Here is a 25,969-nt window from a genome sequence, read left to right as displayed (position 1 = left end):
TTGTGTGCATGCAACTGCAGGTATTTGATCGTCCATAATACACAAACACACCCTGCACTTGGTTTTACTTTGTGCAGGAGTTCCTCTTTGACTGAATGAACAAACTCTCTGCAGCTGCTGTCGGCACAAGATAAACCTTCTGATCATTATAAGGAATCGTTCTTACTGGGAAAATGTGTTTTCTTCTTGAAGGTTACAAAGCTCCTGCTCATGCATGTGCACTTAACATGCAGCGACGGCCAGCAAGTGGTCGGCTGAGCTACAAGAATAACGCTTTAAGATGAAGGATAGTGGCTTCGGATGGAGAGTTTCATTTCTCACAGTCTGAGACCTAAATCACAACTTCCCCAAAGTCCGAGGTGCACGACTAAAGGGAAATGTCTGAAGATGTTCTGATCTTAAGGGAAAATATGTTGTTAAAGATGTAAAGATGAGTGAGTTCAGGCAGCAGGTCCCCGAGGTCAGGTCGCCTCCGCATAGCAGGACCTCTGAGTCGAATTTAAAAAGTCAACATATCGTTAAAATCCAGTTTTCAGAGTTCAAATCAGAATCAGAGCTGAAAACACGTTGCCCAGAGGCAGGTAGAGAAAGAGAACGAGCACAGAAGGTCAAAAGGTCAAATCGAGAGCGGGTTCGCCAAAGTAAAAGTCCACTTGGGACTCCAGGCAAGAAGAAGAAAAGGTTAAAAAAACAGTCGAAGAGCAAAACTTGCTTCAAATATTTTATTTGTAGGTTTTCATCCGACAACAGATTCAGGTTTTCAGTGAACAAGTCATTTAATTTGACAAAGTGAAAACAACAGAGCTGAAGTGAAACCTTCAGGAAGTAGTTTAGCTTTAGTTTTAACTTTCAGAGTTTCAAGATTCAAGATCAAATTTACACAATTTTTCATTTTCACACTTTTTCATTTTTGTTGTCATTGTTAAATCTCCAAAGTGAAACCTTTAGAGAAAAGACATTTTCTTCTTATTTTTTATGTTTATCTTTTTTAAATCATTGTTAAATTTTTCTAAAGTAAAAACCTTTAGATCCTTTTTTCCCAAGACTTTTTTAAATTATATTTTCATGTCATCATTAAATTTCTAAAGTGAAACCTTTAGAGAATTAAGACCATTCTGGAAAGTGGGAAACATTTGCGCTGATTGCAACTGATGTCGTGTTGCTCAGCGAAGAGGACACTTTTAAAAAAGTCTCTTTTTAAAAAGGCCTCTTCCTCCGCACCGCTTCTTCTCCTGCTGCGCGTGCGTGTCAACGTGCGACGTTTGCTCTGTGGAACCACAGGACGCAGAACTCGCTTCTCCTTCCTCTCCAAACCTCATCCGCACAAAGAATGAGGGTCGCTAGTCGCTCTTGTAGCATGCCCGACCTCGTTCACATAAAGAATGAGAGTCATCTGGGCATGGACGGGACAAGAGGCGACGGTTCACGGGGGCCCCTCCTCGGGGCCGGCGCCGTGCTGCCTGGACGGGAAACCTCCTCAGGAGTATCCAGGGATGAGTAGAAACAGGGTCATCCTCATCGGGATGAGTATTTCATGATAAGAAGCTTCACAGCATCTGAGCAAGAGGGGAGCCGGGGCCCCGATCAGCGGGCGGGGAGGCTGACCTCCGGGACCCAGTCGTTCAGACGGCGGCTCTCCTCACAGAACAGGTGCAGCTTCTCCAGAGCAGGGTCCTCCCAAGAGCCCTCAGCTGGGTTCTGTTCACACAAGAGGAGGAAGAGGGGTTAGTGTCACGTGTCTCACACAAACACACATCTGGAGCAGAGGAGTGAAGGATGAAGCTGGAGTGGACGGAGGTCTGGGTACATACCGTGATGAGGACGCAGTGAGCGTCTTCCAGCTGCTCCGCCTTGTCTCCAACGAGCTCAGCCAGACGCTGCACGTCGCTCACTCGGATGATGCTGATGTCGTTGTCGAAGCAGAAGGACTGGATGAGGGTGAAGTGGATCTGCAGAGCGATGTCACACTCGAACTGCTCGTCCGTGGCCAGGACGCAGAAGGACACACTGTCCGGATCACTGTGGACAAAGAGAAGACACTTCCTGTTAGCTGCGGCTCTCAGATCCTGATCAAGTAGAGTCATATAAACACATATATACTCATATAAAGTAATGTTTCAGTCCTGTTTACTCACTCAGTCATGATCTTAGCGCTCTCGTAGACTCCGGCGGTGACTCGGTTCTCGCTCTGAGCGCAGAGCAGAGCTTCCTTCAGGGATTTTCCAGGAGACTCCATGTTTATATCTCACAGTTCAGCTGAGGTGATCAGGATGTTCAGAGAAGGGTGTTTGTGCTGCTTCCTGGAGTCTGCCACCATTTATACTGCCGACCCGGCACACGCTCACTCCCCGATTGGCTGGTGGCGGCACAATGGTCACAACAGGCCTGCAGCCGCCTCCCCACCCTCAGGGACGCGTGCCTATAGAAAGTCTTAGAAAGTCGGGGGCAGCTTCGGTTGAAAGGCTCAGATGTAGAAAGTCTCTGACCTTTAAATGAGTCTTTGAACGTACAGAAATAATGAAACCACACAGGAGGAGCAGTGCTCGAAGGTCTGAATCAATCAGAAGTGAAGATTGACTCCAAACTGCTGGAGGAACAAACACTGAGGTTTACAGGTTACAGAAGTCTGTTTTACATTCATATCTTTACATCTATATATATATATCTATATGTATAGATACCAAAACGGGGAGTAGGCTGAAGTTATAGATTATTATTCCTACTTTCTACACACAGAATTAGATTAATGGGGACTCTGTAAGTTCTGAAACTTTTGATTTCTTCAAAACTTCTCATTCTCTTCTCAGTTTTTTATTATTTGAAACATTTATTTAACTTTTAAAGTGAGCTACATGTTTTAGTTCCTGATCATTCACCATTAAGTCACATGTTTAACCATCCTCAGACATTACTGTAGATATTACTATATAGTATATTATGTATATTCCACATGATATCTGTAGAGGAGACTAGAGCCTGTCTAGTTCCACAGATGCTCCCTTCTCTCTCTGAGCTGAGCCCAAGGTCAGGTTATAGATAAAGGACAAACAGGACATTGTAGTGTCTTCACTCAGGGACGTTCATATCTAACTCAGAGGCTCCAGACAGAGAGACACCAACTCAAGACGTGAGGACACAGTGTGATTTAGGAATACAAGTGGCCTTCTTCACTGTTCTTCACTGTGAGCTTCAAATCTGATCTTTATAATACTGATAATCTGTCTGGTATCATCTGATTGCCCCTGGACTGTGATTTATATATATTTAATATCCGAAAACCTGAAGTAATAAATACAGTTTTTTTTAAAAGCTTTTAAGATCCTGAAAAAGTTCTGAGGACTTTTGCAGAGCTTCTGTTTTCCAGATCCTGAGACAACTAATAAAACTGTATGTTGACATTTGTAAAATTCAGTAACTTTCTATACTAATACTCTATAGTGCCCCCCCCACCCCCCACCCTCACCAGTTGTGCTCGATGTCACTTGGACTTTTATTTGACTCGAGACCAACTCCATTCTCTGAACTGTTTCTTGTAGATTGTGGCACGCGCCGCTGATTTGCATGCGTAAAGCCGGACCTCAGTCGAGGCGCGTGGCATCTGGAGATGCGCGCGCGCTTTATCGCCCTGTCTGCATCTCTCTCCATGGCAACCGAGAGATACCGTCTGTCCCCGGGGAGGAGGCGAGGACAAGCGGGACAAAGGACGCGAGGCAGGGCCGGCCAGCACCTGCTGGGCGCGAGCACCGCACCTTTCCATTCCGCTGCTCAAAGGATTTATGACTGATCCCAGATCCGAAAGCACAAGTTTAGCGAAGGGTATTTAGGTTTGTTGAGTCTCTGCAGCTTTATAACTAAGAAAAACTAAAACAACACTTTTCTATATCTCCATCCTCGACTATCTTCTCCCAACCCTGTTTTAGAATATACATCATATTTGTGTTTATAGAGTTTTTGCAGCTTTGTAGCTCAGAAAACTTATTTAATGAAGGAAGATATAAAAAACAGCACATTTCCATAAGTCCTATTTTCTCCTGAACGCATTAGAAGCTTTTATCCAAACTACTTTAGAGCTTCAGACACTTTCATCCTCAGATGTTCGGAGCTGCGCCGCAGGTCAACACAGCTTTGACCAGCAACACCTGTCGCGCGCGGCCTCCGTCTGGCAGATGTGCTTCAGCAACAATGGGTCGGTATCGATTTGCACGCGCCTGCCCTGTGGCCATGCAAGCTGATCCTTCCTCAAATAGCCCAGAGTGAGTCTCCATCAGCTGGATCCATCACCTCCTCCTCCTCATCCTCCTCCTCCTCCTCCTCCTCCTTCAGTCCAGCTGATGAGTTTCACTGCAAGACACGAACAAATGATTCTGTTGCTGCAACAGCGAGCAGATAAGAAACTAAAAACACACACACACGTTGTGTTTCCATACACGTGTTTACAGCTCTAACCGAAAGTGATGTGGATCTGCCGTCGCGAGTCTGGAGATAAGAAAGTTTAGAGCATAATTTCTCCTCTTTGCGATTCAAATTTAATCAAAACTCAGACAACAGGCTGGCGGATGTGGAGACGTGTGGACAAAGGAGCGGCGCGCCCTGGGGTCGGGGTTGACCTGGGTTTAGGAGAGAGGGGAGGAGGGGGCTGGGGGTTGAGCTCCCTCCCCTCATAGCGACGGTCCTCCATCTGCCGGTCGGCCTCCCGTGGAACAATAGCGCTGAATCAATCACCGCCAACCTGTGTCTCCTGCACGCCAGCCCCCTTCTGTATTAACGCAGCAGTGGCAGCAGGCCTGACCTGGTGTGTGTCGGATTATCACGCAGCTCAAGAATAAGCAGATAAGCACGAGCTGTTGGACAGAAACCGCTCGGTCACTGAAATAGACGCGTGCGTAAAAGTTGGGTTGAGCGTAAAAGCGGCCAGGAGAAAAGTCGCCAGAAAAACCCTTTGCGTTTAGAAAAAGCTGCAAATAAACACATTATACTAAACTTAATACTAAATAAAAGCACATGCACACGTTATGCTGGTGACAGATTGCTTCATGCGTGGAAACTACTCGTGCGTAAAAGTTTGATTGTGCGTAAAAGTCATGGGATTCAACAGAGAGTTGTGCAGAAAATGTTTATTTACAGCTTCATGTAAACTCATTCCACTAAATACAAAACAAATACACACACTACTGGTGTGGAAGTGCTCGATAAGTGGAAACTGCGAGCACCTAAAAGTTTCTCCACGATTGGAAAAGAGCAGAAAGTTACAGAAAGCATTTGTTGAATTTATGCAGCGAATCTCAGACAAAACAAAAGTTGACAAGTTGTCGTGCAGAGTTCAGCCCGTGTGGCCCCTGAACTCCCCAGAGTAAATAAATAAGAACCGAGCAGGGAGATCCTGGACAGCTGATGTCCACGTGGTACGCGGTGCAGATTGCGCCGCACGCACAGCGTTCTGGCACGCGCTGCTCATTTGCATGTGTATGGAGGAGCGTGATAATAGAGGCTTCTGTGCGCACAATAGAGGCCGTTTTATGGCCAGTCCTCGAGTCCACAGATGGCATCATCCACCTGCCCTTTCTCCCTGCTGCTCGGGGAGGAGGGGGTTTGTGTGTGTGTGTGTGTGTGTGTGTGTGTGTGTGTGGAGGGGGGGTGGTGGGCTTCACACTTTCACCATGTTGTTGCTAAAATAAAGTCTGAAATGCAAGAATCATCACTGGCAGTTTGTTTATTTGTCTTTAAACTTAGTAGTGGTCGAAAAAATACGCAGGTTTGCACGTTTGTAGTTCATAATAAATGTGCCTGTGAAACTTACAGAGACTTTTGTGTTTCTTTATAAACCTGCAGATACACACACTTGTTTTCAACGTGCAACTTTGCGTGCAGATTCTTGAGCTGTGTTCTAAGTCATTTGCGTTAAAGTTCTGCAAAGTGCACGAACGTTTTTGTTTTTGTAAGAAGCTATTTTCAGTGTGAGGCCAGGCTGCATGCGCTCAGAGGGGGGGCGTGCGTGGCACGATGACCCCCATCAATCTGCCACGAGCCGGAGTGTGACAATGGCATTATCATACCAATACACCATTCAGCCTCAGCCAATCAGGGCGCAGCGCTTTCACTGCGCCGCACGAGCTGCAGAGTATAAAGAGAGGGAGGCTGCAGCTCTCCACTCACTCCGCTGCAGACTCAGCTCTCCGAACAAACTCTCTGAAATCTCCCTGTGCGGAATAACTTCATCATCTTCATCATGACTCTTGAGGAGGTTCTGATCCAGAAAACCGCCGAGCGTGCCCAGTGCACCGGCCAAGCCCTGGAGGAGGTCCTGGTGTCGGCCAAAGACAACCAGTCTCTCACCGTGGGTGTCTACGAGTGCGCCAAAGTTATGAATCTGTAAGTAAAAGACTCAGCTGAAGAGAGAAAGTTTATTCTGCAGATTCAGATTCTTTGTTTGTTTGTGTTTTGGATGAAATCTCATGAGCTTCTCTTCCTCCTTGTTTCCCACAGTGATCCGGACAGTGTGTCCTTCTGCGTCCTGGCCACGGACGAGCAGTTCGAGTGTGACATCGCTCTGCAGATCCACTTCACCCTCATCCAGTCCTTCTGCTTCGACAACGACATCAGCATCATCCGAGTGAGCGACGTGCAGCGTCTGGCTGAGCTCGTTGGAGACAAGGCGGAGCAGCTGGAAGACGCTCACTGCGTCCTCATCACGGTATGTACCCAGACCTCCGTCCACTCCAGCTTCATCCTTCACTCCTCTGCTCCAGATGTGTGTTTGTGTGAGACACGTGACACTAACCCCTCTTCCTCCTCTTGTGTGAACAGAACCCAGCTGAGGGCTCTTGGGAGGACCCTGCTCTGGAGAAGCTGCACCTGTTCTGTGAGGAGAGCCGCCGTCTGAACGACTGGGTCCCGGAGGTCAGCCTCCCCGCCCGCTGATCGGGGCCCCGGCTCCCCTCTTGCTCAGATGCTGTGAAGCTTCTTATCATGAAATACTCATCCCGATGAGGATGACCCTGTTTCTACTCATCCCTGGATACTCCTGAGGAGGTTTCCCGTCCAGGCAGCACGGCGCCGGCCCCGAGGAGGGGCCCCCGTGAACCGTCGCCTCTTGTCCCGTCCATGCCCAGATGACTCTCATTCTTTATGTGAACGAGGTCGGGCATGCTACAAGAGCGACTAGCGACCCTCATTCTTTGTGCGGATGAGGTTTGGAGAGGAAGGAGAAGCGAGTTCTGCGTCCTGTGGTTCCACAGAGCAAACGTCGCACGTTGACACGCACGCGCAGCAGGAGAAGAAGCGGTGCGGAGGAAGAGGCCTTTTTAAAAAGAGACTTTTTTAAAAGTGTCCTCTTCGCTGAGCAACACGACATCAGTTGCAATCAGCGCAAATGTTTCCCACTTTCCAGAATGGTCTTAATTCTCTAAAGGTTTCACTTTAGAAATTTAATGATGACATGAAAATATAATTAAAAAAAGTCTTGGGAAAAAAGGATCTAAAGGTTTTTACTTTAGAAAAATTTAACAATGACAAAAAAATATTATAAAAACAAGTTTTTGGGAAAAGCATCTAAAGGTTACACTTTAGATTTTTAACAATGATTTAAAAAAGATAAACATAAAAACAAGAATAATATGTCTTTTCTCTAAAGGTTTCACTTTGGAAAATGGATGAAATGAGTAAATGTACAAGATGATGTCATGAAAGCTTCATGTCAGAGAAACAGAAGAATCTGCTCCTCTTGTTGGAAACTAATTTAATATTGTGAACACGTTACAAGTTGTGTGAAATGATGAATAAAAATCAACAAATCATAATCTCGGTGTTTTGTGTTTACTTTCTGTCCTAAACAACACGCGTCATCCGAAGTTGCGTGTTTGCAGTTTCACACTCAGCAGTATATATTTGCATGGAGCGCGCGCGCGCAGCTGTCATCCGCTGACAGAATAGAGGCCCCTCCTCGGCCCCGCCCCCCCGCAGCTCATCTGCATGTGTATGGCGCAGAGCACAAAGGCGCAGCTCCGGGCCTGTCAGCTCCAGCGGTCCGCATAGAGCGGCCATTGTCTGGGCTGCAGATGTCTCCGCGGCCACGCCGCGCCATCTGCCGCTCCCTGCAGGTGGGGGTCGGCCAGGGCCGGGAGGAGGTGTCAGTGGGCCTCCAGTGCCGGAGGGGGCAGCGGGCTGGGTCTGACTGGTTTGGGCCGGTTGTGGAGGGCCCGAGTATCATCTGGTGTCCTGCCAGCTGCTGTCGGGACTATTGTTTGCTGGCAGGCACTTGCTGAAACTTTGGTAAACAGGCCACAGAGAGTGGGGGGGCGGCAGCAGCAGCAGCAGCTGCTCTGCAGCTCAACAATGAAACCTGCGTCACACACACACATCAGCCTTTCAACACACTATTTCTCCTTTCAGGGACAAAACGAGTCTTTTCAAACCGCACAACTGGTTTCAATGGGTCCAAGTTTTCTCTTTTCCTTTGTAATCTGCACAGTTTCCAAAACCCTGCGTGCACAAAAGGAAAAATGCACATAATGCACATGCACAAACATTATATTTTGCATGAAAGAGTTTATGCATTAAAGACAAAGATAACTTGTTTTTTGTTTCATATCAGTGTAAAGTTTGCACGGCTGCAGGAACCTGAACAAGTCATCATACGACTGCATGAAAACAGTTCTGTTCCCTGAAAAGACTCATGTTGTAAATGAAAGAAGATAGAACGTGGTGAAAAGGCAGATCTCTGTGGCTCAGAGGGGAGAGAGGGTCATCCACTAATCAGAGGGTCAATGGTTCAATCCCTGGCTTCTTCAATCCCCGTGTCAGAGTGTCCTCGGGCCAGATAGAGAAAGTGCTGCAGATAAATACAAGTATGTGAATTGTCAAAACATTAAAGCACTGAGTGGTCATCATATCTAGAAAAGTTCATTTTTCAACCTCAGGGTCAGGACCCAGAATAACACATTTTTTAATCTTCTGATTCTTTTGACCTCGTTAGGCCTGAAAAGTAAAATCAGTCTTTAGTGAAACTGACTCAGACGCTGAACCTGAGAGGTTTCCAGCAGCTTTGCTTTATTTTGAAGAGGATCAGAAGCCTTACAAAGGCTTTAAGAGTATAAGAAGAACATTTTATAAAGTTGTTTTCATGTCATCAGGCACTTTCACAGACTGGAAGAAGAAAAACGACTTTAATACAAATTGTTAAAAAAAGGATTTGACAGTAAAAACTTGTCTCTTACACAATGTATATAAACAGTATATATAAGATTTTAAAAAAGTCCCTGTGAACTTGTTGGTATAAAAGAATCTGTATAAAAAGTGTTGCTCTAGCAGACTGCTATGAAAGCAAGCAGAGCTTGGAGGTGTGTCTGAGGCCCCTGTAGGCCCCGAGCCCCTCTCTCTTCGGGTCCCTCACCATGCCTCGTACCACGGGGGGGCAGTCGCAGCCCCTGCGCTTCTGTGCTCGGTGCAGCAGGATTCGATAAACCCCGGTGACGGGGCTGCGGCTGTCTGTGGGCCGATTGATCCTCGGATGCACGGAGGTAAAGCCGAGCTCCTCCAGCGAGCTCCTGATCTCCTCCTCCTCTTCCTCCTCCAGGTCCCCGTCCTCCGAGCCCAGCAGGCTCTGCAGGGAACTCACCGGTTTCTGACGCACCAGCGACCAGGGAAACTCCACAGGCAGCAGCCAATCGCAGCCCATCATCTGGTCCACGGCGTAGCGGTCGCCAGGGACTGGCCTCAAGATGCCCCTGATGAGTTTCTGGCAGGGACCGGCCACCCAGGGCGGGATGGTGTAGGCCCCGTCGATGATGCAGCGCCGCAGCTTGCCCATGGTTTCGGCACGGAACGGCATGGTGCCGGTCACCATGAAGAAAAGCAGGACCCCCATGGCCCACACATCCACCGGAGGCCCCAGGTAGGACTCGTCCCTGAAGAGCTCCGGGGCAGCGTAGGGCGGAGAGCCACAGAAGGTGTCCAGGGCGTCGGTGCGGTTCGAAACCCGCGTGCTGAATCCAAAGTCCGCCACCTTCACACAGCTGCTGGTGGTGAACAGAACGTTCTCTGCCTTCAGGTCTCGGTGGATGATGTTGATGTCGTGCTGCAGAGAAAAAACACCAGATTTAAATATCTTAGCATGAGACAGATCTGAGATGGTAGATGATCTGTGAGCTTGGATGTGATTTAGGTTCTCAGAGCTGCTGACCATGTATTTGATAGCAGAGAGGATCTGGGCGAAGATGACCTTGCTGGTGTTGTCCAAACATTTCCCCTCGTTGCAGATCTTGTTGTGGAGGTCGCCTCCTCCTGCGTACTCCAGCACCAGGTAGAGGCGGCTGGGCGTCTCCACCACCTCGTACAGACGCACCACGTTGGGGTGCTGCAGGACCTCCATGCTGCTGATCTCCTTGGAGAGCAGCCGCTGGGCCTGAGCGTCCAGCCTCGTCTTATCCAGGACCTTCAGGGCCACTTTGTCTACGAGATGAAGATGAGGATAAGGACGTCTTATTTTCATGTGCTTGTGTGGGAAAGGATCACAGGCTAAAATAACCTGACTCCTACCGGTGTGATGAACAAGTGGATCGTTGTTTTACCTTTAGTCAGAGCGTGGAACGCCATCTTGACCCTGGAGAAGGTCCCGCACCCGATCTCCCCTCGGACCTTGTAGAAACCCACCCTGCGGCCAATCATCAGCTCCTTGATGGTCTTCTTGTCCTTGCACATGTCTGTGGTGAGCTTCTGCAGGGGGGTGCGTGGCGGCGGCGCCTCAGCCTCCTCATCCTCAGAGTCAGCGAAGGAGCTGTCTGTCAGGCTGTATTGACAGTGGTGGAACTTGGGGCTCGCCACCTGGTACTGGCCTCCATGCATCTCTGTAGCAGGCTGGAGATTCACAGAGAAGATAGATGTCTTGAAACACAACAAATACTAACGTACACATGAACGAGCTCTAAATATGACTCTTTCTATAAACTGAAGGCTGATCCCTCTTCGTGTGCCTTCACACGTGCACTTAGAGCCGTCCGCTTGAGATCGGATCACAGAACCCACATGTTAATACCTGGTGGTCACTGCAGACCTGTAAGAGGAAATTGCTGCAATAAGACCAACGAAATTGGACATAATATAAACCTAATGTAAAAGACATGGTGCTTCTCTTCTTACCAAGTTCCCAAGTTGTTGCTCTGCATCACAACACGTCCATGGCGTCCATCACGAGCAGCAGAGCTGAGGAGGAAACATGCCTCTTTGGGCCCAAAAGGAGCAGTTACTCTTCTTCACACATGCTGAGGTCTGACTCTGTCTCATCCCATTGAGCCGACTGCTGCCATCGCTGCTGGTACTCCTCTCTGCACTGGTGGGAACAGTGGAGTGGAGGGGGCACCTTGACAGTCAAGTGGACAGCCAGGATGAGCTTCCCTGGCCACACCCTTCTCAGCTCACCTCTGTCTGTCTTTCACCCTCTCCTCCTCACTGAGGAACCAGGGATTATAATGGTGTCATGAACTCTAATCCTGTTGTAATATAAAACCGTCCCAATCCCTTCAAACACTTAACATCAGACTAGGGAGGTCAAAACAAGGTCGAAAACACTCAGCAGAAGACAAACGAGTGCACGTATTAGTATCGACTGTACATATGACAGGATGCATTGGATCGCAGGTGCAGGAGAACAAACCCGTGTGAGAGACGGTTGATCTCCTGGCTTCTGTGAAGATGAAATGTTATGCAACAGCATTAGAGCAATGTTCCCATCAAGATTAGCTCCCTGTCAGCAGAGCAGATCAAGAGCTTACAAAGCAGGAGGTCAACTCTTGAGCAGGTGGAGCGTCTTCCTTCAGGTGTGTTTGTCCCTGTGAGCAGCAGTGGACAGGAGGGACGATCGAAAAGACATCAAGATGTGAATAAGAGCACAACTGACTTTTCTATCGTGTCAATCTAGACGTCAAAACGAGTATTAAACCAGAGAACAACTAAACACACGTACATGTGCACCCATGCTTTTATTTTAAATACAGTTTAATAAAAATGTCTATCTTCCCCATACTGTCATCCTATAAGCACGACTGATACTTGAGCTTTTCACAGCCAGATCTGTATTTTATAAATGTCACTTTCTGACTTATCAAACACCTGTTTCTGCTATAAACCCTCAAATGACCAAGTTTAAATAATATCATTTTAACACAGTCCAGGAAGCGACTGCAGTAAATAGTCCAGCACGATAACAACACCACACGTTTTGTTTTTATGTATTATTCAAGTTCAATTTCTCCTGAAGAAGTGCAGGTAGAGTCGATTTTATTTCATGCTAAGCTAAGCTAAGCTAACCAGCTTCTGACAATAGCTTCATTATGAGCATACGAACGTGACAGTGATATCCAACATCTCATCTAACACTGAAAATAAAGCCAGTAAATCCTAAAATGTAAATAAAACTTTATAAATTAATGTGACATAAGCCTCAACATCAACTTCACATTGCTCCAAATTTATTAACCATCAAATATCAACACAGGCTTTCAGAGTTCAGCTCAAAACAACTGTTGACTGTTCAGAATGACTACAACACCATGCATGTTTTAAAATTATAAATATATGTATGTAAATAACTCATACAATACAATAAATACTCTGATCATTGCATAGATTGCCAACATCAGTGAAAGAGGAATTTGACTTTGAGGAACCTGAGTGAGAGTTAAATGATTAGTTTTCCGTTAATTGAAAGAATTCAAATAGGTTAAATTCCCTGAACGATCCTGGACTTCCAGCTACTTCCTCTGCACGCCTCCCTGCAGCCGTCTGATTGGATTAAAGCCTTAAGCAGGTAAACTGTCTGAACTTGTTCTCTGCACACGGCTCACCTGTGAAGCAGCAGCTCTAGTGAGGGACGGCTGTGCATCAGAAGCAGTGGGATCTCTACAGTTTGTGCTTTCAAAATAAAACTAATGAACTACAAAGTGTGAACTGGTTGAGTTACTTGTGTCTCCAGTGAGTCTGGAGCTTGTTAACGTCGCTGGCCTTGACACAATCTAGATCTTCCTCCTCTTCAGGCGGCTGTCGCCGCTGCAGCGCTGGCTCTCCTCCAGCTCTTTGATTCTCTGACGCAGGAACCCAATCTCCTTGTTCTTCTCCTCTTGGATGAACTGCAGCTTCTGAGGACAAGAAGGAAGGTTTATAAACAAGTGTGATGCTGGTGACCTGCTCAACATTACCCACTGAGCTTTGTTTATTCATGATTCTTTTTAATAACCGCCTTCTAAATGATTCACAGTAATTGTACGAGAGAAAAACAGGAACTCCCCCCGGGTTATTTTATTTATTTCACAACACTATGGGAGCGAGGATTCTGGGAAGTAATCTGTGACTGAGAAGAGGGAAACTATCAGGAGGAGACGTTCAGAAAAGCCTGATGTGAACGTCACAGGTCAGGGCTCATCTGAAGTTTACATTCAAAAGACAAAACATACAAACTGAACCATGAAATATCTTTCTGCTGAAGCACGATAAAAAACTCTGATAGCGATTAACTGGCTGATGTATAAAATGGATATTTAAAAAAAGGCCATGATTTCTTAAATCTTATCAAACCCTTGTGACAAAGAAATGCAGTTGAAGATTGAAATTTTACAGTTTAACCATGAACATTATTATAAATAACCATAAGAAAAAATGATAAAAAGAACTACAACCAAATGTATAGATTTTTTATTAAAAAAATAAGATGGAATACTTATATTGGCTACTGATAATTCCGTGGAGCTCTAGTTTCTACACAGTGAGACCTTGGCTCCCACTTCAGTGTGTTTACTTGTTACTTAAGCTCTATAATGAAGAAGTATAAAAGAGTGTGTGCGGGCCGCTCACCCTCTTGAAGACGCTCTGGGGAAGGAGGCTGGAGCCTTGCTGATGCTGCTGCTGCTGCTCCCTCCACTGGGCGGAGCTCTGAACTCTGGCTAACTTCGCACCAAACTGACAAAACACACAAAGCTAAATGTCAGATACACGTAGGACAGTGTCTGAAAGAGATGAGAGCCTCCTGCAGACAGACTCTTGACCTCTTCAACCCCTTCAGATTACCCATGTCATTACATACTGGACTTTATGAGGAGAAAATAACACATTCCAGACTTTAATCTTTAAAAACTAGTCGATGACACAAGTAAAATGAAGCTTCTTCTCTCGTTCACCTCCATCTGTAACTTGAGGAGCTCGCTCTGCCTCTCTCGCTCCTGATCCTTCAGCCTCTTCTTCATCTCCTCCAGGTGAAGATCCTTCTTCTCCAGAAGGTTCTTCACTTCAGCATCTTTGGCTTCAACTGTCACAAGAAAAGGCAACAGACATGTAAAGGTTTATTATTAGAATACACTGAAAAAGTTATGTTTTCATCACTATTTGATTGAAATTCATGTCGAGGTGAAGCACTCAGGAATTATTGTTGTTATTGTTGGATGTTGGACTGAACAAATAAAGTTGACTTAAATGTGAACTGTGCATATTAATAGAATTCAGATGTCAGTGTGTTTTCCTTGTTGTCACCAGCTGCTCAGTCAGTGTCGTTGTTTGATTTGGGATTTGAATCAGACATTGGACCTTGGATCTGGTCTCTGAGGGATTTGTTTTGAGCTCTTACCCCGACTGGAACCCTCCCTCTGAGCGAGCTCCGCCTCCCTCCTGCTCTGCTGCCTCACAGCCTCTAGCTCCCTCTTGTGTCTCTCCTCCTTCGTGAGCATGACACCGAGCAGCTGCTGAACCTCAGCCTCTCCATCCTGACGACACACAGACCACATCACTCACCGATGCTGCAGCTGATGAACACTTAATAACTCTTAACCTGTTTTTAAAGTCACGACTTCATGTCTGCTGTGGACAAAGTGAAGGAAACGTTTGTGCTTCAGTCTTCACCTCCACTGTTCTCTCGTTCTGTCGCTTCAGGTCGACCACATCCCTCTTCAGTCTCTGGTTCTCCACTGCAACATGAACAAGATTCAAAAGACCCTTTGAATCTTCCTCTTAAAAAATGTGTGCGTACAGCTCCTGGTGTTTTTTTTTTTATTTACCTCTGAGGTTGCACTGCTCCTGCAGAGTCTGCTGCAAACTGTTCACTGTGAGAAGAAGGCTGTCTCTCTCTGCAACACAACGAGCAACACAATGAACAAGGACAGGCGGCTGTCACACAAACACTGAACTCTGGAGAATCTCCGGATATAGAGAGAGGAGGAGATATATGTGAGAATTCAAACATCCAAATGAGAGGCTGTGCACAGTTGTTTTCGGAAAATTTATGTATAATTTTTAATTCATTATTATTTCAGGGTGGTTATCAGAATCAGAATCAGAATCAGTGGTATTTTATTGCCAAGTAGGTTTACATCTACTAGGAGTTTGCTCTGGTTATTGGTGCATACAATGAACATAGAAACATAAAAACGCAATAAATACAACATACATAGGAAAAGCAATAAAAAAAAATAGAAAACCAGTATATATTTACTCACTGTTTACTTCTTATTTACTCACTTTTTTGCAATATTTATACAAAGTAGCATTTATTTTGACATAAACATTTCTGAATAAAAATATATGAAAGATAAAAGATATAAAATGTGAAGTAAAAAGTGAAAAGCAAAATGCAAAACAGTAAACAGTGTCCGATTGCAATATGCAATGTAATGCAGTATAATATAATATGATATAATGTGTTAATATAACACATCCTTGAGGTGTGGGGGCAGAATAAAAGTACGAGTCAGGTGGGGGTCCTGGGCCTTGTTGAGGAGGCCAACTGCAGCCGGGGAAGAAGCTGGTCTTGTGGCGGGTGTGTCTTTTATAATTCACCTGCATGACCATGTATTCGAGGTGTGATTACTTAACAATATATGAGCCCTTTTTGTAAATATTAACACTTTTAGGGTTTGATTTTCTGAAGGAAACCAAACTTCAGACTTTATCTTTTCTCCATGCATCAGGGACGTGCTGTCATTTGGCCAGATCACCAGCAGAGGGAGGCAAACTAACATCAGGTTCTTTCAATCTTCTTCAAACAGACAGAACAAAGTTTTCAGTTAGTTTCTATTGTAAAGAAAGATGAGTCACCTTCAGTCAGACTTGTCTCTTTGGTCTGGTAGAAGTTAACGAGTCGCGTGGCGTCGTCCTGCTCGACCTCCAGCAGCTGGTTTCTGCTACTGACCTGTGAGATCGTCTGTGGATCAATAGCAACAGACAGTGGACATGTCTGTCTTTAGTCGTTATTACGGACCAACAGTGTAACGGGAACAGATTCTAATGCATCTGTACACGACATTGAACTAAATGTCTCATGGGTTTGAAATGGCCTCACTTTGGATTCAAGAGATATTAACGTGGCATTTTATACATGTTCAGACATGTTATTTATTAATAAACTTAACTAATATAATTTACAGAAATAACTACAAGTATTAGTTTAATACTGAGTTTATATAGTTAGTAGATAGATGGATGGATGGATGGATGGATGGATGGATGGTGAATTTAATATAAAATAGTGAGGAAAGTATCATTAGCAATATGAAGTAGCTTTGATATTTTTAAATAATTATAGAACTAATTACCAGTAATACAACTAATCAGCTTAAAGTTTAATTAACTTTACTTTCTTCTTTTCAATACTTGTAACAGTCACATTTAATTAGCCACTGCTGTGCTAGTTACGAAGTGACTCTTAGCTAGCTAACAAGCTAAGCTAGCGAACAGGCTAACTAGCTTACCTGCTCCAGTTGAGCGAACTCCTCCATTAAGTCGTCGAGATGAGAACAGTTTAACTTCTTCATGGTGTTTGTCCAACAAAGAGCAACTTACTGAAAAAACAGTGATGAACGCTCGACTTTCAATCAAGTTATATGAGATTCCTCTGCGGATGCTAACTGCTAACTGACTGACTAATGGACAATGCTAACGTTAGCTGACATTTAGCTGCAGGAGCTAGTTCACTGCAACGCTCAGAAAAATGATTTTTAATTTTATTAAAGATTTAAAGTTAAATATTACATTAACTGTTCAGCGCCAATTTATTAGGCAGCATCAAAACATCATGTAATATTTATTTTTGTTTCACCATATAATTAAACTGAACATTTGATAGTAAAGTTCTGTTGAAAATACGATTATATATATTATATTATTATATATTACATTGTTATTAAAATAGTAAATAAAATCTATTAAATAAGAATTGTTATTATGACATTTTTAAAGTAAGTGGAGACATGAAACTATCTGAGATAATAACACAACCCAAGAGCAAGTATGAAAGTTCTTTATTTGACACTTTTTAAACAGCTAAAATGTAAAAACTGTCAAATTCAATACTGACGATAATGTACCCATAGAATTTAATGTACATGAAGGTGCACATTTAGCTAGAAACCAAAAGAAAAACTAGAAAATAGTGCATGCATTAGAAAAATATACTGTCTGAAGTACTTCCACTACGTAGTGTTACTTCCCCAGAAGCCAGAAGATCAAACACCTTTCTCTGTCATCTCGGGACACGTTTCAGTCTATAGAGAAATTAATATGTAACAGCAAAAAATACCACAAGTATTTTAATATGTCATGCTCCAGTTGATCATTTATGCTCTGTCCTGCTTCCTGTCACCAACAACAAGATAAGGAGGAGTATTAAACAAGCAATGGCTGACTCATTAGTTTAGTGACATTGTTGTTAAAGCCTTAGAAGCTATGAAAACATTAGTAAACCCATTAATTCAGTGTGTTGGATTCAGGTGAGAAGATTCATTGTTTCCAGACATTTTCTCACAGATTGTGTTTATACACACAACCGGATTTTATCACACAGAAAGTTAGTGATATGTACAAAGTTTTGAGAATAAAACAAACGGTCTCATTTAGGGCTGCATTAGTCAACATTATATATTATAAAATGTAATGAAATGAGGAAGGTGTCAACGGGGAATTATCATCATATCATTTTTTGTGTTTTTAAGTTCACAGGAGCAAACGGCAGATGGGAATTTAGAGTAGTTGGTGAAGAAAGTGGAACGTTTAGCAGCAAAGGGTCAATTTCCACCAAAAGTATCTGCAACTTTCACCGTAGCATAAAAACAACTAGGAAATAAAGCAAATTAGCAATGTAGCCTGCACCCCCACCAGCAAGGACTTTTTGGGGGAGTTAAATAATTCCCTTACACTCTGTTCCCCGTGATGGAAAGGCTACAAAAGTTCCCAGTTCCTGGGGAAACGCACCTTAAACAGCCAGATATCGTTCTCAGGAGTTGATGGAGACCAAACCTGAGCTAAAAGAAAAGTGAAGATTGGATTTACATTCAGCATTTGGACACAAATACAACTCTAAACAACTGAATTGCAGGTTTTCTGCTGGACTTTAAATCACAGCCGATCTGGTTGTAGCCAAAAGAAAACGTTAACATGTCGGGTCCTTGGGGATTGTTCAGTTCTCTCGTGGCCAGAATTGATCATTGATTGCAACTTCCACGAACCCATGTTCGAAAGAAGTAGTGTTGAGGTCCGGTTCTGAGGAGTCAGATTGTTGAATTATTGTGCAGCTTGTGTTATTTCCTCTACACAACCGCAGCTAAACACATTCTTGTGTCCTTTTCGTCGCTCATAGCAAACCTGTGGACTTCCCAGCCCTGTCGGGGGTGCAGTAGGGAGGTCGGGGGAGGACAGCCGCATATGGCCCTCCCCCGACTATTTTAGGAGAACTGACATTCAAAACACAGCCTCGGGAAAATCAATCTCCAAGACTGTTCTGTAGCGTATCTGCCCTTGATTGACCAGTCTCTACTTTGCACAGGCCGCCGCTGAGCTACGGCGTGACGCTTCCCAAAAGGTCAGGGGTCAGGTAGCCGTCTGGGGTGGGCATGGGCTTAGGGATGATAATCTGTGGGAGAGGTGTGGAGTTGGATGTCAGTAGGAGGCTGTTCTGTCCGTCCACGCCCTCGACCACGGTGTAGACGGGAGGAGAGGGCAGCGGGGACGTGGTGCTGGGGTTTGACTCGTAGTAAGGCGATGGCACCAGGTGGCGGCTCTCACTCAGATCCCCATCGGACATGGGGCTCACTTTCCCGGCTTTCAGCTCGGAGGTGTAGCCGCCGTTATCTGCATCCGGCAGCAGCAGCCGGAAATCGTTCCTTTCCTTCTCCTTCTTCACCACAGAGTCTATCTCTGAGTCTTTGCTCGTAGATTGCTCCAGGTCAGTCTGCTCCTCGGGGGCCAGCAGCACTTTGCCGTACGGCCTCACCTCAGTCACCTGCGTGTACAGAGCCTCCCGACTCGGCGGCTCTGCAGCAGTTGGGCTGCTCGGCTCCGAGGCTTCTTTCCCGAGGGTTGGGTTCGGGACGAGAGGATTGAACGGCGACACGTCCGAGTCGATGGGGAGATCCGGGTCGCAGCAGCTGGCGCGGCCCGAGTCGTCGTCCCTGAAGCCGCTGGAGAGCGGAGAGCAGTTGGAGAACAGGGAGCGCTCCACGAGGCAATCCGTGTCCAGCTCCGTGAGTCGGTCGCTCTGCTCCTCCATGTCCAGGTCGATGAACTCCACCCAGGGGTCGCTGTTGTACAGCTCCGGCCTCAGATCGGTGGGACCGCCCAGGATGGACGTCAGCTCCCTCAGCTTTCCTTTCTGTGAGATGTAGAACAATCAGCTGATGAGTCGGGTCAGAAGCTTCTCTTTTCACATTCAGGCTACAGCCACACTTTTACGGTTTTGTCTGAAAATGCATCGACTCTGCTACAGAGACGCCCGATGCAGTTTGGAGAATAGAGCAATGTGACCTCCACTCAAACGTCATTATGTGCGGGTGAATACCTTCAGGAGCTCAGGATCAATTCCTCTGATCTTCGGTCCAGGGACAGGAGGCAGAAGAATAAAAATCAACCTTAGGAGAGCAAAAAGAAAAACACATGAATAAAGACATTCAGACTATTTCACGCTTTTGAATGAAACAGACACGGAGACTGATTCTCAAGGTCACCCCCCACACAGACACCGAGCAGCCGCCTGAACACATGCTTTTCTCTGAGCTTTTCAAACCTGCTGGTTGATACTTGACTTACTTTTCCTGCTGTGATATGACAACTATCATCAGGATGGCCAGTAGACACAAGGTGCCAAAGATGAGCAAAGCCATGGCTGGGAATCTGGACACTGAGAAAGATAAGAAACACAGAAATTCAGTCATATGCAATACAATAACATAGAAAGATAATGGATTGGTTTGTATTCAATGAGTTCAGTGACTCATAAATCTATCTTCCGGTAGTTCCCGAAGCCTGATCGGCGACTTTAGGCCGTTGTGCTATTACAGCTCAGGCCCCTGATTCATGACCTATACTGCAGCCAGCCACCAGGGGGCGATCAAAAATGCTACAGACACAGAACCAGCCCGTATGTACACGTAGTAATGAATGTTTACCTTTTGATGGGATATAGACAAATACAGAGTCGCTGAACTCTCCGAAGTCTTTCCCTCCGAGCATTTTGCACCGGACTCGAACCGTGTGGTTGACGTTGGTCTGGAGCCCGTACAGGGTGCGGTGCGTGCTCTTCACGAGTTCCGACTGCCGGGAAGAAATCAAGATTCAACAGAGCAGCACGGTTTTTAAAACTCAACTCCACCGAGAGCTTGAAATTGAACACAGCGGAAATCAAACGGAGAAGATGCTCACCGCCTTCCACAGGTCGGAGTGGACGCTGCGGTGCTGGACCTCGTACTGAAGTCTCATCCATCCCATCTCCACGTCCGCCGACTCTGGAGGCTTCCAGCTCAGCATGATGTCATAGTGCGTCCCGGTGGAGCTCACGTTGAGCAGCGTCCAGTTCAGGCTGACCGCTGGATCCGGTTGAACTGAGGAGCGGAAAAGGTTCATCATCATCATCAGGTCTCAATACATGTTCAGGACACTACATGGACACAGGGCAGTGGACACCTGAACGTTTAGCAAAGTGTCCCGTTGTTTTGACACTGTTATTCTTGTTTGTTTGTTATTATTCTTCTCATCTGGATGGCGACAGCCGAGCGGCTGAACCCACCGATGTCTTCAACGAAGAACAGCTTCTCGTCGTAGAGGACGGCTCGGTCGGCCGAGTGGAGCTGGACGCTGTACAGGGTCCAGACGGTCGTGTGGTTCTTGTTGAAGAAGCACTCGTGGGGAAGCTCGGTGGTGTAGTCAGGACACTCGCGCCAGTCTTTAGGGGAGTCCGGGGAGGGTCTGCGAGGCCGAGGCAAGACGACATGAGAACGAATACAAGATGGAAGGAGGAGCAATTCTCTCAGTCTGAAAATCTACTCGACAAAGCAGCTTGTGAATATTTCAGAGGAGAAACAGAAGATATTTATAGAGCTGTAGTTAAAACAGGGTGTATAATATATATGCACTTATTTGGGTCTTCAAATTACTTGCCTGGGTTTTTCAGTAGTATTTTTTTTTTTTATTGTATTTGTAAAAACAGCTGTAAACGCTTTAATAAGACTTCGTAAAAGGCCTTAAAACCAAAGAAAATACAGAAACTATAGATCAGATCAGGATTTGTTTGATTTATTTCATTACGCACACGCATGTTTACACCCGTGAATTATATATCAGATTTCTGTTTTGCAATTATCCCTTTCTTCCGTGCAGATTGTTTTAAAAAAGCCTGAGAACCTTGATTTCTTTGAGAGCACAGAGAAACCACATTACGTCTGGCAGAGTTTCCTGGCTCACTTTTTGTTCATGTAGAATAAGCGCAGGGCTCCCGGCTCGGAGAGGTTCTGGAAAGTGCCGACATTCCATCTGCAGCGGAAAGTCTCCATGTTGTTGGAGACGCAGCCGGTGAGGTGGGGGCGTCTCTCGGGGAGCGCTGCAGAGAGACAATAGTTACACATCAGATGTTGTTTTTTTTTATTCCACAAACATCTGTTTCACTCTCTATGACTCGCCGCTGCCTGTCTGGGACACGGTGTAACCTAACCCCAATGAGTTCCAGCCACAGGGCAAACAACCAGTTTCTTTCCTGGAAGACATTTAACTGCTGTTCAAGTGAAGGCTGCCGCTGGAGAGAGTTCACAGCCACGGCTGTCGTGGAATCAGCTTTTTGCTTTCCTCATACGCAGAAACGCTGGAGCACAGAATGTTCCACAGGGATCCTGTTTTACTGGCTGCAAGGACTCGCACTATGTGTTCACACAGCTTCAGGGACAGAGAGTAGTATTGCAAAACTCAAAATAACTAATTTGATGAGAGTGCAGCAGAGAGTTGGAACACAAGAAAACAAAGTGGCAGAGTGATTTTTGCAGTGTTGAGACAGATCCAGAAAAAACTGTGAAACCAGAAAAGGAATTTGATCTGAGGAAAAGGATTTTGTTTTTTAGCTGTCAGACTGGCATGTTCTGTGTCATTTCCTGTTGCACATACAGTTCTTATCTACTGACTGCAAGACATTACACTACAACAGCTATACCATTGTATCTGTGCCATACCAGGTTACACAAGTAATGTTCTTTTCCTCGCTGTGTTCCTAAAGGTCACTTATTTAATATCCTAATTTCACTATGTCCTAAGTTATTGGCTCCATGCTTTTGTTTTAACTGCTGCAGAATTACAAACCTTAAGGGTTAATTTACTCAAATGAACCAAAATAACATCAAAAACTCATCAAATTTCATCGTTCTGTTTCCGAATAATGTTGTTCTAAGATGTGCCTCTGATTAAGAAATAGATATTTGCAATGCGGTGATCACAGCATGGAGATGAATTACATTTACTAATAACAAAAGTTGAATTTATGTATTTATTTAAAAATATAAGCTGCTATCTGATCTTTTTCAGTCCCATGCATAAATAACAGTATCCAGGGCTCATCTTCAAACCAGGGCGTGTAAAACCAGAAGAACCACTCCTCTGCAGCCTTCCCTCTTATCAGCCTCAAGGTTAATAAGCAGTTAAATATGTAAGTTGAATGTGGACGAACTGTCTCTTTAACCAATGAGCTCCGGGAGGCTGTGATCAACACGTCAGGAGGAGCAACACAAACACAAGGCCGGGCCGACCGAGTACCGAGAAGTGTCGGGACAAGACGGCTCCTCTGAAGCTGAGCAGAGGATGAATACCTCTGGCTCAGGGTGCTTTGGGGAAGGGCGGGGGGGCGGGGGGGGGGGGGGGGGGGGGGGAGTCTACAGGTTAAAAATAACCTGTTTACCATATCCCCGAGCCCGAGTGAGATCTGTGCTGAGCTCAGGACGAGGGGTGAAATCAATTTGATCCTCAGTTACGTGAAGCATTTGCGAGGCTCATTTCAACGTGGTGAACGAGACCATGTGGGTGGTTCGGAAAGAGTGACACGAGAAAAGTGGTTAAAACAGACATCTGCAAAAACTGATTTATTATCATTTACTATGGTTTGTGTGAAAGTGAAGATTTTACTTTTTCCTTCCAAAATTGCATTTCCCATATGTCCCCAGAGATCTGTGCTGGTTCAGGATCAGACATGAAGATTCATTCGTTTGGGAAACCAACGTGTATATTGTGTAATAAATCTTCAGTGATTAGCCAACAACCTTTTTTTGCACATCTGGGTTATTCAGCCTCGTAAATCTATTGCAGGAAGATTTACAGTATAAACATATGTTTTTAAAATATTACTCTCTTCAGTATTTTTTCTAATTTCTCTTTTTTCACATTGTGGTTTTGTTGTTAAACATCTGGATCTGAGTGTTTCTTCACCGACTGACACAAAGAGCACCGAAGTAGAAAAGGAAAGTGTTTCTGCTCCGTGACGTGTGAGTCTCACACAGATTCACATCCACACACAGTGGGGCTGTGAACATCTGGGTCCTGGTCGTTAGAACACAACCCGCTCTCCGTGCAAACCGACCGGCCTGCTTTTTCATGCCTGTGTGTCAAAGTTAAGTGCTGCCGTGTTTGCTCAGCAGAGTTCACCCCTGGTGTAAGTAAACATGTGAGCCGTGGACGTGGAGCTCTTTGTGAACACACTCATTAGAGCCACGAAACACGGAGCGGCTGTCCAACGCTGTGATATCACTTTACAACGAGCAGCGTTCTCATTACAGGCCTCGTCCTCCTGAGGCGGACCGCGAGCCCAGCCAGTAAACATGTTGACGCTGTGATTTCTCTGAGCGCTGCCAACGCAGGGCTATTTCAGGGCTCAAGAAAACATCCTTATGCCCAGATGTGTTTCCGCCTCGGCCACGACTTCCAGGGATGCAGGAAATAGCAGCTGCGTTCATTTCCTTTGAAGGTCGAACTCATAACTTCAGAAATGCCACGAAGCATCAGGTAGAGGCACAGCTGACTGTCTGGCTCTGCTCCTGCAGCCACTTGATGATAATCAATGTGTGTTTCTCCTTTTATAGCCTCCATTAATCTGCACGGAGGCTTCCATTAATGTGTTTCCTGTGAGCGGGCAGGCCTTATTTACAGAGTCACATGTGCAGACATCAATCAGAGCGCTCTCAGGGGGAAACGCTCTGCATTTATTTAGAGGCCGTTTCCTCCCTCAGAGCCGCAGTGTTCTCATCCCTGATAACAGCTCTGTACTCGGCCAGCGAACCTCTTTGTGTGAACCGTACATGAGGGGGGGGAAACTGTCGTGTTAGCGAAAGCAAAGAGTCACAATAGTGGAGAAATCTATTCCCATTAAGAACCGATGTCGTGACGTGAACTGGGATGTTTTAAGATCTGAGAGGAGACTTCAGCTGATCTAAAGAACCAGGACCTTTCCTGCCGGCGCTGCCAAGGAGATGAGGCAAATTAGCTGCTGACGTGAGAAGAAGCGATGGCAACAACAAGCTGCTCCCCCCCCGCTCCACCAGGAGGGGGTAGTGCTACACAGGACTATACAACAACGACGCTTTATAAATCGAGCAACACCAGTAAAGTGTTGTTCTCTCGAGGAAACCGATTTTACAAGATTGGCCGACTGAAATAAAATGCTGTAGTGCTAATCAGGCATCTTCAGCGCTGTAAGCTCCTCCCCAAATGTTCCTGTACAATGGCATAGCCCCCCCCCCCCCCCCCCCCCCCCCCCCCGAGCAGGGACTTTCTGGGGGTAAAAAAACGACCCTAGACCTTTATTTAGATCCTGCAGAGGTTCCCAGTTCCTGGAGAGTTCCCACAGTGGAGCTGTGGTATATATATACCTCACTACAAATGATCCCTTTATATTCTTCTTAAATTATTAAACACTCTCTTATTCACAGAGTTATTGTTCATGATAAGATAAGCAACGAGAGGGACCTACATTTTATTTTCTAAGCATTTTTTGCAGCTTGAACAGGGAACAAGGAACGACTCAATCACAGAGGTGGGACATATAGTTTGGCCCCAGTGTGTAAGCTGTGGCCCCCTTTACAGCCCCTGATCTAGGAAAGTCCTCGCTCCGCCACTGATCCAGATCCACTCCCTACAGCAATTCTTCCCTGGCCCACCCCTCTCCAGCCTTTCTTGGAAATCTGTTCAATACTTTTTGAGAAATCCTGTTGACCTGCAAACAAGTGCACTTGAAAGCTCGACCTCTTTGGCGCAGGTGGTCGTGGACGTGCACCCAGAATCAGCTCAGATAGCCCGGACCTCTGAAAACACTCTATCCCACGTCTGCATCATAATATAAACCTTGAACATATTTCATAATTTGTTTTTCACCATGGAGAGACCCCACACTGGTTTAACTCTGTGACATGGGCTCCGCCTCAGAAATCTGCAGGTCATTACTAGTTGGCAAACGTGCTGCCATGTCTGCAGAGAGAAATTACACAAACACGGGCTCACTGCAGGTTTGAACTAACAGGCTGCTGAGGCTCACGCCCATGTTCCTGCCACAGGAGGTAAAAAAACACACCTGTCAGAACTTAGAAGGCACAGGAGCCGAGTGGGAGCGACACTCTGCCGCCTCCCTCTCCCTGCCTGAGCTATGTGAAGAAGTCGAGCGCAGGACGCCAGCGAGAGACCTCGATGCTCAGAGCTCGTTTGAATCTGT

The 25,969-nt window shown here is 45.7% G+C and overlaps 5 protein-coding genes across 8 annotated transcripts in view; 1 reads left to right on the top strand and 4 right to left on the bottom strand.

The window, feature by feature from the left end:
• Positions 1-1,000: 1,000 nt before the first annotated feature.
• Positions 1,001-2,236, bottom strand: LOC133975195 (growth arrest and DNA damage-inducible protein GADD45 gamma-like). Its single transcript, XM_062413098.1, has 3 exons — positions 2,136-2,236; positions 1,812-2,019; positions 1,001-1,698 (listed from the first exon to the last, which is right to left on the bottom strand). Exons 1-3 carry the CDS (start codon positions 2,234-2,236, stop codon positions 1,585-1,587), a joined length of 423 nt encoding a protein of 140 aa, XP_062269082.1. The 3' UTR covers positions 1,001-1,584.
• A 3,931-nt stretch (positions 2,237-6,167) lies between these two features.
• On the top strand, positions 6,168-7,796 carry gadd45gb.1 (growth arrest and DNA-damage-inducible, gamma b, tandem duplicate 1). Its single transcript, XM_062413097.1, has 3 exons — positions 6,168-6,369; positions 6,484-6,691; positions 6,805-7,796. Exons 1-3 carry the CDS (start codon positions 6,227-6,229, stop codon positions 6,916-6,918), a joined length of 465 nt encoding a protein of 154 aa, XP_062269081.1. The 5' UTR covers positions 6,168-6,226; the 3' UTR covers positions 6,919-7,796.
• Positions 7,797-9,028: 1,232 nt separating this feature from the next.
• Positions 9,029-13,009, bottom strand: nim1kb (NIM1 serine/threonine protein kinase). 3 transcript variants are annotated; one of them, XM_062413096.1, is made up of 5 exons: positions 11,134-13,009; positions 11,030-11,047; positions 10,566-10,851; positions 10,178-10,446; positions 9,029-10,072 (listed from the first exon to the last, which is right to left on the bottom strand). In XM_062413096.1, exons 3-5 carry the CDS (start codon positions 10,837-10,839, stop codon positions 9,311-9,313), a joined length of 1,305 nt encoding a protein of 434 aa, XP_062269080.1. In that variant the 5' UTR covers positions 10,840-10,851; positions 11,030-11,047; positions 11,134-13,009; the 3' UTR covers positions 9,029-9,310. The 3 variants fall into 3 exon arrangements, with proteins under 3 accessions (XP_062269080.1, XP_062269078.1, XP_062269079.1); XM_062413094.1 differs by having other exon boundaries at positions 10,566-11,047; XM_062413095.1 differs by lacking the exon at positions 11,030-11,047.
• LOC133975312 (coiled-coil domain-containing protein 152-like) lies at positions 13,005-16,748 on the bottom strand. Its single transcript, XM_062413240.1, has 8 exons — positions 16,722-16,748; positions 16,069-16,174; positions 15,033-15,101; positions 14,878-14,942; positions 14,606-14,741; positions 14,163-14,290; positions 13,840-13,944; positions 13,005-13,127 (listed from the first exon to the last, which is right to left on the bottom strand). The coding sequence occupies exons 1-8, from the start codon at positions 16,746-16,748 to the stop codon at positions 13,005-13,007; spliced, it is 759 nt and encodes a 252-aa protein (XP_062269224.1).
• Positions 16,749-17,255: 507 nt separating this feature from the next.
• ghrb (growth hormone receptor b) overlaps positions 17,256-25,969 on the bottom strand; it is a 13,634-nt gene continuing 4,920 nt past the window's right edge. For both annotated transcript variants that reach the window (XM_062413290.1, XM_062413291.1), the window contains exons 3-9: positions 21,700-21,835; positions 21,026-21,204; positions 20,662-20,840; positions 20,409-20,553; positions 20,050-20,140; positions 19,802-19,871; positions 17,256-19,615 (exon numbers count right to left, since the gene is read on the bottom strand). In XM_062413290.1, coding sequence (XP_062269274.1) covers positions 18,803-19,615; positions 19,802-19,871; positions 20,050-20,140; positions 20,409-20,553; positions 20,662-20,840; positions 21,026-21,204; positions 21,700-21,835 — 1,613 coding nt within the window. In that variant the 3' untranslated portion in view covers positions 17,256-18,802. The remainder of the gene's footprint in view (positions 19,616-19,801; positions 19,872-20,049; positions 20,141-20,408; positions 20,554-20,661; positions 20,841-21,025; positions 21,205-21,699; positions 21,836-25,969) is intronic.

This window comes from Platichthys flesus, chromosome 19, assembly GCF_949316205.1.
Source record: "Platichthys flesus chromosome 19, fPlaFle2.1, whole genome shotgun sequence".
Classification (NCBI taxonomy): domain Eukaryota; kingdom Metazoa; phylum Chordata; class Actinopteri; order Pleuronectiformes; family Pleuronectidae; genus Platichthys; species Platichthys flesus.
Note: the sequence above shows the minus strand (reverse complement) of the source record. Positions and strands in the feature narration are given on the sequence as shown.

Bases quoted from the DNA above. Each gene is read 5' to 3' on its own strand.
- nim1kb (XM_062413094.1), bottom strand. From the start codon at position 10,839: ATGCATGGAGGCCAGTACCAGGTGGCGAGCCCCAAGTTCCACCACTGT. The intron at 10,447-10,565 runs GTAAAACAACGA...TTCATCTCGTAG, and splicing joins GTTCCACGCTCTGACTAAAG to ACAAAGTGGCCCTGAAGGTC. The intron at 10,073-10,177 runs GTCAGCAGCTCT...TTTTCTCTGCAG, and splicing joins TCTCTGCTATCAAATACATG to CACGACATCAACATCATCCA.
- LOC133975312 (XM_062413240.1), bottom strand. From the start codon at position 16,748: ATGGAGGAGTTCGCTCAACTGGAGCAG. The intron at 16,175-16,721 runs GTAAGCTAGTTA...ATTGATCCACAG, and splicing joins AGTTCGCTCAACTGGAGCAG to ACGATCTCACAGGTCAGTAG. The intron at 13,945-14,162 runs GTGAACGAGAGA...GTGTTTTGTCAG, and splicing joins TCCTCAAGTTACAGATGGAG to TTTGGTGCGAAGTTAGCCAG.
- LOC133975195 (XM_062413098.1), bottom strand. From the start codon at position 2,236: ATGGAGTCTCCTGGAAAATCCCTGAAGGAAGCTCTGCTCTGCGCTCAG. The intron at 2,020-2,135 runs GTGAGTAAACAG...CTTTGTCCACAG, and splicing joins AGCGCTAAGATCATGACTGA to TGATCCGGACAGTGTGTCCT. The intron at 1,699-1,811 runs GTATGTACCCAG...TTGTGTGAACAG, and splicing joins CTCACTGCGTCCTCATCACG to AACCCAGCTGAGGGCTCTTG.
- gadd45gb.1 (XM_062413097.1), top strand. From the start codon at position 6,227: ATGACTCTTGAGGAGGTTCTGATCCAGAAAACCGCCGAGCGTGCCCAG. The intron at 6,370-6,483 runs GTAAGTAAAAGA...TGTTTCCCACAG, and splicing joins TGCGCCAAAGTTATGAATCT to TGATCCGGACAGTGTGTCCT. The intron at 6,692-6,804 runs GTATGTACCCAG...TTGTGTGAACAG, and splicing joins CTCACTGCGTCCTCATCACG to AACCCAGCTGAGGGCTCTTG.